This window comes from Squalius cephalus, assembly GCF_949319135.1.
Source record: "Squalius cephalus genome assembly, chromosome: 5".
NCBI classification, from domain to species: Eukaryota; Metazoa; Chordata; class Actinopteri; order Cypriniformes; family Leuciscidae; genus Squalius; species Squalius cephalus.
The window spans coordinates 10,525,941-10,538,158 of record NC_137126.1 but is presented as its reverse complement, the minus strand read 5'-3'; the positions used below and the strand labels follow the sequence as shown (position 1 = coordinate 10,538,158).

The window sequence follows — 12,218 nt, the reverse complement described above, 5'->3', positions numbered from 1 at the left end:
TTTGTGTATTTGACTGTTGAAGCGCAATCAGCAGCAAAAAAAAAAAAAAAAACTAAATTTAATGCTGAGAGGAGGCTTTATGTGTGCACTCTTTGAGTGTGAGCTCAAAATGTGGGAATGAGTAAAATTATGCGCAATCCCATGCCAAAATTCAAGCCCTATAACACCAACAATATTCATCCGGAGCAAATGAAACGAGTGAGTGAGGGGAGGCGTGTTTGTTTGTCAACTTGCTGTCGGAGAGATGACAGAGTGAGAAAGCTCAGCTAGTATCGAGTCTCTATTCGGTGGAAAATTAGTTTCGGAAGTGTTTTAGATATTTCAGGATCGATGTATCAAATAATCAATATTTTTGATTGCACTTAGTTTATTATTTCAAATGCCTTTTAAAAGACTACAATTGAAAACTTTATATATTATATATAAAATTCAACCCCTTGTAGGAGTGACAGCGTTACACTTCACTGCTGAAATCCACCCGCAATTTGCCGGGTTGGCGTGTGTTAATGTCCAGCCATGATTGTATGGTTTGCTATTGCTGCTATCTCATATGAGTGCTGCGAGTGGGGTTGGAAGTTATTTTAATTTGCCTCATAAAATCTCAAATGAATACAATAACACTTATTTTGTATCACTGTATTCTTTACTGTGTTATACTATGTGTGTCTGTACATCTGGACATATATGGATCCAACAATGGCGGTACTAAATGTTATAAATGGCAGTTATTTACCACAGTGTGGATGTTTTTATATGATCTGCAATGAATGAACAAAACAGGCCTGCTGATGTACACCTGTATGCATGCATTATCAGTGGCGCTTGTAAAGTCCCCCCCCCCCCCCACCCTTTTTATTTAAACCTATCATTAACTATCTGAATGTATTTTAATTAATGATCAAATAACGTGAAATTGTTTCTTAATGTCATATTAAAGTTGTTAATATATAATTTGTGAGGCACATAATTTATTGGTCAGATGCACCAAAGTGTTTTTTTGCTTGCACATGAATGAAATGCTTGCACTGCAGAGCCCTGCCAAACATTACAGAATAATCACTTAATAATTTACTGCTATCATAGCTGATGTAATATTAAAGTCCCCCTGTAGTCAATAATTGTATCCCTTAAAACTCATCTTTGATCACCAAAATGACATATTTAAATGTTTTTTCAATAAAAAAAATCTTCATGCCTTAAAATAGCTTGAATGTAACTACACTCTTGTCTCATTTAGTATATGCAGTTCTATGAATATGCAAATCAGCCCCACCTCCACTCACTCACACCAGGGCTAGCGGCCAGCGGCCAGCCCCGACAAAAAGTTGCAAAACGTTTTTTAAATGGAAACGGTGGTGCGTTGAACACCCTGTTCTGATGACGCAAGAGTTGCAACTATGGCAGCTGAGAAGGCCATTTTTTGTGTTCTTTTTGAAGAATTTTCAGAGCCTGATGAAATAGGTATAAATACGTGTTTAATACTGCAAAATACGCTCAATGTTACAGTCACTGCCCTTACTGTCCAGAATAAAAGAGAATATCCCAGTTGAGTGAAGGGATTTGTGGAAACTGTGGTTCCTAATTATTGTAATCCAACATTTGCCTCGCATTTCAGGATGAGGGATAATCCACCTCTTACCTCCAAGACTGTTTTATGATCTATATGACCTTATTATTTTATTATGATTATTAGGCTTATCATTATTGCTGATCACTGTTGATATGCTATATTTTTACTAAATAACTCTTACGACAAACATGTATTCGAATATCTTCAATTGTTGCGTATACCGAGCTGGAGCGGACACATTTGTAAACGACTTTACTTGGACCCATTGTGCGAGCTGTCTCTTTAATACCGCGTGGTTTATATACATGTTGCTGCTGATTGGACTGACATTTTTGACACATCCACCAAAACGTATCAAATGTTTATCCCAAAATAAACATTTGCTTCAAAAGGTAAAACACAACACCATAAATAGCTTAATAAAGAAAAGTCAAATACAATATGTAAACTACCTTTTTTAATCTCTTAAAGGGGTGGTTGGTTATGATTTCGAAACGACGATGAAACAACGCATTTTTACTGACCCTCATTTTAACATGCTGTAAAAAAATATCTGTGGGGTATTTTGAGCTAAAACTTCACATACCGGTACACACTCTGGGGACAACAGAGACTTATTTTACATATTGTAAAAAGGGGCATTATACCACCCCTTTAAGTAAATTTTTTAAAGTGCAATGTGATTCAGAACCTGAACAATCAACCAAAGGGGCAAAAATATTTCTGAATCCTGACTCTTGTAAACTTGTAAGCAGCTTAAGAACAAACCTTTCCCATTCTTACAACGCATATCTCCTTCTAAGAATGTAAAGTATGACTAATCAAAATCACACATTTTTAGAGGAAAACTTGTTTGACTTTATCTGGCTTGAGAGTTGCCTTTGGCACATGACGATTTTGCCACCAGTGATGAAGGCTTTTTCTGAGGGAGCACTTGTTGCTGGAATGCACAAGTACTTTCTAGCAAGTTGGCTAACTCTTGGAAAGTTTGCCTCATGGACTTTCCACCATTCCAAGGGATTCAACTCACTTTCTGCATTCGGTGTGGACAAGTATCCCTCCAATTCCCCTTCTATTGCCTCTTTTAGAGATAAGGAAGCTGATCTTGCAGCTGCAGATGCACTTACAGCAGCTGAGGTTTTCAAAAAGCTGGCAAGTGATTTCTTTGCTTTCTTGGGTGGTGTTTGTTCTGCATCAGGGCTCTGTGATGTGGTGGCAGATGTAGGCGGCTGAACCGATGCTGCTGGATACTGTACGGTCAGCAAAGAATCCAGCTCAGATACAGCTCTGGCTTGTATTCCCTCTATCTTGTCGCTGTCAATGTACTGGGTTTTATACCTGGGATCAACAAGCGAAGCCATATCCAGTTGGCCATCAGTGGTGGGATCCTGATATTTGTCAGTGAGGATATTGAGAATGGTTGTCTTCATTGTTTTTGTTAGTTCAGTGTCATAATTCAGGCTCAAGATGTTGACTTTCAACAGGTAAAGCACTGGCTTTACGTAGGACTCACTCACATAGTCCTCAGCGGAGAGTGCATCAGTAAAGTCTCTCAGTGGACTCAGTGCCTTTTTCACAGACTCCATCACGTCAATGTCTTGCCATGATGGGACCAAATGCCTCGTCTTACGGTCTGCCTTCAGGACCTGCAAAATGGTATTTTCCTGGTCAAGCACTCTCTCAATCATGTTGAGTCTGGAACCCCATCATGTTGGGGACTCTGTGATGAGTTTCTGTTGAAGTAGTTTCAGCTCAGTTTGAGCATTATTGAGAATGAACTGACAACTTTCTTGCAGATATATGTTATGCGTTCAACACGAGGGTCTTTGGGACGATAAACTGTATTAATTAGATTTAATTACATTTTAATCCACAAATGTTTTTATTTTTCAATTGTAATATTTTATTGAAACCAAACAGATTGTGCTACAATACCATTTTTTTCATATACAAAACATTTAAATATAATAATGCAATTTATATTGTAAACTAATCTCATAATTTTACTCTGTTCAGTGTTCCTAATGTAATCAGTAAATATTTAGTATTACAAACAAACTCCTAAATGCCAGTGACAATATTTTATTTTTTAGTTTCACTCACCTATAGGTGAAGTCTGTGCCCAAAGCACAGCAGACGTGTCCAACTGTTGAGCTCCAAGGCCCTCACCATGTTAGCCCCACTGTCAGTAGTCATGCAGGTCATGTTCGCTTCTTTCAGTCCCCAACATTCAAGTGCCTCCCTAAGGCCTTGTGCTATGAGCTCTCCCGTGTGGTCTTCTGGGAAGTATGTTGTTTCTAGACACACACTGCACAACTTCCAGTCATCAATGAAATGAATGGTCAGACTTAAATATGGTTTTGAAGTACGGACCACGGAAGTTTGACCATAAATCAGCTGTTGTAGCAAAAAATGTAACGGTTTAAATTTAGTGTCTTACTGCGGCATTCGGAATACAGCCATGGAATGGCCGTGACGGAAAACGGAGATCTACGACTTGGAGCAGTCTTTTGAAGCCCTCATTTTCCACAGTTCAGTTCAGTATCCTTGGCCAGGTGAAATGTCATTGCATCAGTTACATCTTTCCAGCGTTTACTTGTCCTGTCATATGGAGTTCCCTTATTAAATGCCTCCTTCGTTAGAGTTGTTGTTGTTTGTTGACTTGTAGCCTCTGTCTGCTGCATGGTTGTGCCCGATGCACTCACGCTGGGTCCCCTCCCAATTTGAGTGTCAGCATATTCTTTAGGGTGTTTTCTTTTGAGGTGGTTAGAAAGATTTGTCGTGTTGCCATCCGATATGCGAATCTTATCATTGCAACATTTACAAATAACTGTTGTTTGCGCCGTGTCTGTTATGGAAAATCCAAACCATTTCCATATTACCGATGTTGAATTTTTTTTTTTTTTTGGGACCAACTCCTCCGTGTTTTCATCCATCGTCACTGTGTTGCTAAATCTCACGAGCAATGTATATGATCCTGTTAACACGCCGACATCTAGCGCGCCTTGCATTGCATGTTGTGACGTAGGTGAATGCCATAGAACTGCAATTGATAGAATGTGCACTTTATCACGATATTTCCGAAAAAGTGAATCGTGGAGAAATTTTAATCATTCACGATCAAATATTGTCATATCGCACACCCCTATTTAAGAGGATTTCATATTTACTTAGGCCTAATATTCGTAAAGTTTTTTGGTTGATTGGTCATTCCTTTTTAAATACGATTTCCAGTGTAAAAGTCCCACTCCAACACCACCTGGCTTTTGATGTAGATGTGACAAAATGAGAAAGAAAGGAGAAGAAATGTAAAAAGAAAAGGGAATTTGGATGGTACTTTTTGGTCAGAGAAGACCTAGTAAAAAAGTCCTCCTCCAAGCTCCAGCCTGCATTGAGTCCGACTGGAGTGTTGACGGCCTCCGAGCTCCAGTCCACACTGAGTCCGACAGGAGTGGGAATACCCTCCAAGCTCCAGTCCACACTGAGTCCGACAGAAGTATGGATGTCATCCAAGCTCAAGTCTGAATGAGTTTGACTGGTGTGTCGATGCCTTCCAAGCTCCAGTCTGCTCTGAGTCTGACTGGGGTCTTTACACCCTCCAAACTTCAGTCCGCACTGAGTCCGACTGGAGTGTTAAAATCCTCCAAGCTCCAGTCCATAATGAGTCCGACTGGAGTGTGAACACCCTTCAAGCTCCAGCCCTCAATGTGTCCGACTGGAGTGTTAATGCCCTCCAAGCTCCAGTCCGCACTCTCTGTGACTGGAGTGTAAATGCGATCCAAGCTCCAGCCTGCAATGAGTCTGAATGGAGCGTCAGCGGCCTAAAACATCCAGCCCGTAATGTATGCGGCTGGAGAGTCGACGCCCTCCAAGCTCCATCCCTAAATGTGTCTGATTGGAGAGTGGACGTCCTCCAAGGTCCAGCCTGCTATGTGTTCGACTTGAGTGCCGATGCCTTCCAAGCTCCAGGTTGTTTTTTTTGGAGCGTCATGGAGGCAGAATCAATGAGAAGTTAGTCCGGGTTGTGATGTGGCAAGTAACACAAGCCGCTTACATGAGCTGCCAACAAGGAGTGCTCCACCGAGACATCAAAACGGAAAACCTTTTAATCAACAAGAACACCCTAGAAGTCAAACTGATTGACTTTGGCTGCAGCAACCTCCTTCAGAGGTCAAACTATACTACATTCATGGGTAGGTATTGAAGCCATAGAATAAGAATCACTTAAATAGCACCTATGATTTCTTGCATACTAATTAACACCAAGACAAAATGCTGTGGTAATGCAATACCCATAATACAAAATCTCTTTCTTACAGGCACACGACTGTACTGCCCACCCGAATTCATATCAAATGGCCAGTACCACGGGGAGCCAGCAACAGTATATTCATTGGGGGTGCTCTTATTATCGCTAGTATGCGGGAAATTTACAGACTTCCACATCTTGAATTTGATCAATCTGAACCTTTGGTCCATAGCTGGCTTGTCACAAGGTGAGATCTTTATTACAGCAAAGAAGGCCAATTCTAATTCTAAATCATACAGAAGAGAAATAGTTAATATAACATGGCAGGGTAGATGATGCAGGAGTTGTTCACTTTTCTAACCTCCAGTCATGTCTTACAGTTTAGAAAAGAGAAGGTATGAAGGTAATAATGTCTCTCCTATCTTTCAGCACAGAGTTCTGCCAATTGATCTGCTCATGCCTGCAGCGTGAGCCAACACAACGACTCGATTTGGCCAAGATTATTTTCCATGAATGGATTAAGGTACTGAATTACAAATATTTTGAAGAAATATTACCCAGCAAAAAATATAAAAATATTGTAGCAAAAACATTTTTTTAATTTGAATTTTAAATCTTATTTTAATGTATGTCCTCTGAAGACACCTTGTGAAATGGGAGGAAGTTGTTGTTCAGAATATGACTAAATATTTAAACCTGATTTTTGCTTTTGTTTCAGGTCACAGATGTGAGAAATATATCGAAAATAGTTGCCATGCTCACTGTCAGAGCCAGCCCAGTTCTTGTCATGGATCCAGCCAAAATCAGAGCCAAAATTGGCTGGGTCAGGTTTACCAGAGAAGACTAACAGCTCCCTGTCTCAGTCTATCCGTGCAAACTACAATGCCCTTATTTTGTACAAAGTACAAACATGTTTTTACAATGTTCTTATATTTTATTACTTATTTACATGTATGTATATATGTATGTATGTGTGTAAAAATAATAAATAAAACAGTTGTTCTTTTAAGTCTGAATAACAAACATTTTTATGTAGTCTAATATGTTTTCTGGTTTATTCAATATTTATTCTATGCAGCAGCACTAAAAAGTAGCTCTTTAATGTGATTTATTTTAAACAAAACCTCATTCAGAGATTTTTTTGACAAAATAGTCTTATCGATTTGTCCTAATTTTATTACAACAACAGTAGCTAGTTTAAACATTTTTAAATGTTAAATGTATTGTTCTTTCTCTTAATGATGCATGTAGTTTTTTTTTTAACAAAATGCACAGATCAGATTTTTTTTTTCTCTAGATACAACCAAGTGTGTTTACATTAATGACCCGCCAATACACACCAGGCTGTGCATTAGCACCATGGACGACATCTTGTGTGGGGCATAAGTACTGAATGTTTTTTGTTTGGAATTAAAGTCACCATGAAATCAAAATGGACAATTTTTATTCTTTAAGGGATATTGCAAGGTTAATTATAAATTATTTATCCGTGCACATTATTATTATTTTTTTAAATCACGTGTCAAACTTTAATCAAAATAACTTCCCCTCCATCTTGCAGCACCATATCTAACTGGTATGAGGTAATAAAGCTCTGTCTGACCCGTTTAAGCTCTGCTGCTTTTGTTTTTCTATGAAAGTATGCGCTAGACAGACATCTGACCATTGTGCCACGTCTTGTGCTCGAGACCCTTCTTGTCCATTCTCCAGCATCACGGATCTGCAGTTACTATTGCGTAGGCTACTATAGTAACTGCAGTATTGTAGTAACTATTATGCATCTCGAGTTTTTAAGAGCAAAAACATGTTCTCTGTGATCATCCCTTTTTGCTTGTCACTCAAAAGTAAAAAATTTACAATTTTAAATGTCAATTTTACAGTAATTTACCGGTTTAATGTGTGAAAGGGTCTAATTGTCAAAACATTGTACTGTCTAATGGTCTTTTAGGGGTTTTTTTCACCTTGTTTCCCCATTTCCTTTATCCCCCAGGTTCCCGTTTTATGGTCTTTTAGTTTGTTTCACCTTGTTTTCCTATTTCCTTTATTCCCCATGTCCCCACTCTTCATTTGTTTCCATAGCAACCCATTGCGTTTACCTGCGTCTTGTTTAGCTCCATCGCTTGGACTGTGTTTTTAAACCCTCAATTCCAGTTCAGTTCTTTGTCTGGTGTTTTCAATGTAAAGGTAGGTTTGTCTTAGTCCTGTGTAGTGTTTCTGTTCCCTCTTATGCCAGAGTGTTTTGTTTTGTTTTGCTTATTTAGTTTAATAAAGACTGCTGCAAAAGGATCTTCTATTCACTTCATTGTGGAACCAACTCGAGACAGAACACCAGACCTTAATGATATGAATCTTGCGGCAGCCCACATTTGCCCTGAGTACTAACTACTAAACCTCTGCCAGAATGGTTACCCCCTGGAGAGGTGCATGGAGTATTTTTTTGGACTTATACTATCGAATCCCCTTGAGTAGACACATGCTAAAAGCATGTTTTCGGGTGGTGCTGGATGACTATTTGTATGTCTTCCTCTTGCCAGGAAGAGACAGCACGATGTTAGCTCAGTACATCAGCTATGTTTTCTGGCTGGATGGTTCTGATTTTATTGTATGAGGACCACGCCAGAGATGTTCCAGTCCTCCCCAGGCCAGCGCCCAGAGCCAATTCAACCTCTTGCCATGCCCGCATCAAACCATCATCCAGAGCCCACTGCAGTCTCAGAGAATGAGCCACCCCACAAAGCTAGAGCCAGAGCAACTGCCAGGGGCCAATTTCGTCCTGGAGCCTGACCAGGTGGGTGAGCTGACACCAACGTCTGTCACTGAGGCATATTAGTAGAGTTCAAGGATATGGATTGGAGCCCCGTCTACTCTCCTGTCGCTGAGGTACGTTCACTAAGCTCAGTCCCCAATGTATAAGTAACTGATGTTCTGGATTATGTCATGTTTCAAGGTCTCCAGTCTCAGCTGGTCCCGTCCTGTCTTTCTCCTTCATCACCAGCTCCAAGTCTCCTTCACCTTCTTTCCTCTCACTTCTCCTCTGCCAAAGCCATGCAGTTCCTCGGCCCTGCCTCCACTGGCTTCTTTCAGCCCCTCTGCTTCTCCTTAATGGTTCCCCCCAAGCTGCTTGGATCCGCCTTGGGCTTCCCAGTCATCATCTCCGCCTTGGTCTGTGGATCCCTCAGCTCCACTTCAGGCCTTCGAGCCCCAGACTCCACCTTGGCCCTCCGACTCATCGGCTCCACACCAAATTGGTTTCACTGTGGTCTGTCGTCCATCATGCTCTGCCAGGTGTAACCGGCCCAATTCTGACCACTGTTATGCTCTACGTTGTGTTGTTTAATTGAGAGAAGACACGGAACACTGGAACTGCTGCTGACAGAGGGTTTATTATCATGGAGCATGTAGATGGTACTGGATGGATTAAAGAGAGAATACAGCAATGAGAAATGTTTTCTCTGTGATTTGATCACCTCTCCTAAACGTGCTCAAAGCAGTCTCAACAAACATTACAATGATAATAACATATCAAAAATACAATGGATGAAAACATGTCGCAAACATTAAGTGCAAAATTAATTGTCACAATTTATCTAAGCATACAATATCGTGAGCGGGCGGGGGCGCCGTGAGCGCTGAGCGAGCAGGTAGCCTACGAGTCGAAAAAGATGGATAAAGCAAAAAAGCTGCCGGGACTAAAAATAGAACAAGAAAGAGGGAAAAGGAGATGGCATGTCAGTTGATGCGCCAGCAGCTAAATAAGTGGATGGTCAAAGGCAACAGGTAGGATTTAAAGTGTAACGTCCACGCATGTAGGCTAGGAGATTCCCGGTGGGCCGACGTGCTTTTTGGGTCGATACATCTAATAGGCAATTTTTTTTTGTCTTTGTCTTAACGGCCCACAAAACTCGTACATCGACGGCCCATTCGTTTTGTTTTGTTTTGCTTTGCTTAATTGGCGGTGCTGGGTTAGTGCCGTTGTAATACATTGGTCAAAAAAAAAAAAAAAAAAAAAAAAAAAATTTTTTTTTTTTTTTTTACATTTTTCATTAAACACGTAGGCTAGCGGCCCATTGGTTCTTTTCTTGATTGACACTGGGCTGTCCCAATTACATCTGTAATGTATAGAAATTAGTACAAAACTAATTATGAAAGTTTCCTTTATTTTTCAGTGTATTTGTTTTACAATATATGGCTATTACTATCATGGGACTAATATTATAACTATTATTATGTAGTAGTTTATGTAGACAGACACTGTTACTAAAAAAAGGTTTGAATTTTTCTTTGTTTAATTTGCACACTGAATATGGGTTGGAGCTTTTCATTTTGAACTCTCAAAGTGCACTAGATTGATGAATTCAACATTAAAAAGCACAAAATTTTCTTACGAGAGGGACAGAGGTCCACTCATCAGTGGATTCATCACTGTGAAGTATAGTTCAATTTTTTTAATAAATGACAATTTTGTATTTATTTCATCTGTTACTATCACTCATTCCTCAGTCATTAGGCTACATGGCAGTTATTTATTTCTTTGTTGTTGTTGGGGCGCCAAAATTGTTGCTGCATACCCCTCTGACACTGGGTAGTTGCGCCCTAGTAGCTGCTGGGCTCCTTCCCTCTGGTTCCTCCTTCCGGTAGGGGAATTTACTGTCATGGTCATGCTCTGTTTTATGGACCTCTAATTTGTCCTGTTTCCTTTGTTCCCACTCTTCATTTGTTTTCATAGCAACCCACTGTGTTGATCTGCGTCTAGTTTAGTGTCATTGTTTGGTCTGTGTATTTAAACCCTCTGTTCAGTTCAGTTCTTTGTCTGGTGTCTTCAAGGTTAAGGTTGGTTTTCGTTACTCGTGTGTAGTTCTTCCATGCCTTCTTATGCCAGAATGTTTTGTTTGTTTAGTTTAATAAAAACTGCTGCAAAAGGATCCTCTATTCACCTCAATGTGGAACCAACGTGTGACACTATTGTCTTTATCATTTTTGTTTTGATCAATTTAATGAATTAAAGTATTCATTTCTTTCCAAAAAAAAAAAAAAAAAGACACTTACTGACCCCAATCATTTAAACAGTAGGCTAGTGCATACTACACTGTAACAATTTTAAAAGTAGTATGTTATCCTGGCGTAAACTAAAAGCAAGATTTTTTTTTTTTTTTTTCACACTCCAACTTTGTTTCAGTAGGAAACAAACACATCAGTGCATTTATCAGACCATTGCCTGAGGTCTTTACAGTGCTATCTCCAAACAGACGAAAGAAAGCAGTTGTGTTTTGTGTTAAATTTCACTCCAATCCAGCTGAATAATGCATAAAGCTTTTGTACATTCAGTACACATTTTAAAGTTATATTGTGCCAACACTGACATGACATTATAATACAGAGTTCATGAGGCTAAGTAAATCTGAATGCTAAAGCACATTGTTGGCTTTAAACATGCATCTGGTGCGATACTGCATTAAACTCTGACACAATGAAATCAGATGAGTCAAGAAGAGAATCTTAATTCAAGCCTCTACATGATCAATAGAACCTGCAGTTTCTCCCTGTTATTACCTTCTTTCCAGGGTGATAAAAGGCTCCTGGAGAACCACAGAGAGAGGATGAGGAGCTCACACACAGTTTATGTGTGTGTATGTGCACAGAGCGAGTGGATCACTAGGCGGCTGGCACACACTCTTTCCAAGATCTGGCCTCCAGTTAAGCTCACTACTCATTCTGCAAACCACCGACACAGAATAAAAACCACCAAACCCAGGAAAGAGGCAGTTTCCACCGCCAGGACTGGAGAAGGATGCCCTGAACCACCTCAGACTATTACTAAAGGCACTCACAAGACACCAAGGTTATTGGCCTCTCTTCTGAAAATTGCAGCTGGTACACTTAACGTTAAAGTACTGTATTTATTTTATTTTATTATTGACATGGTACCAAGGTAATACCATGTTTTTGGACACATACCATGGGTTATCAGTTTTTTGGGGGACAATTTAACTGTAATTATTGTGGTTAGACAATATATTGACAGATTTATTACTTTGTAAAATATTTCTAAAAATATATACATTACCGTTCAAAGTTTCGGATCAGAAAGATTTTAGTTGTTGTAAGACAATATTTTTATTCAGCAAAGATGCTTTAAACAGCGCAAAATTGACAGTAAAGGCAATCTTAAATCTACAAACTTTTTATTCATCAAAAAATCCTGAAAAAATAGATGTTTTAAACATTAATAATGATAAGAAATGTTTCTTGAGAAGCAAATCATTCATAATAGAATTAGATTTCTGAAGGATCATGTGACACTGAGGCCTTGGGTAATGATGCTGAAAATTCTGACTTGCCATCACAGAAAAAAAATCTTTTTAAAATAGAAAACATATCTTTTAAATTGTAATGATATTT

The 12,218-nt window shown here is 39.4% G+C and overlaps 1 protein-coding gene across 1 annotated transcript in view; it reads left to right on the top strand.

Moving 5' to 3' along the window:
- The window catches only part of tmem232 (transmembrane protein 232), a 28,281-nt gene that overhangs the window by 15,242 nt on the left and 821 nt on the right, over positions 1-12,218 (top strand). Inside the window, exon 11 of the mRNA XM_079870751.1 lies at positions 11,381-11,658. Coding sequence (XP_079726877.1) covers positions 11,381-11,658 — 278 coding nt within the window. The remainder of the gene's footprint in view (positions 1-11,380; positions 11,659-12,218) is intronic.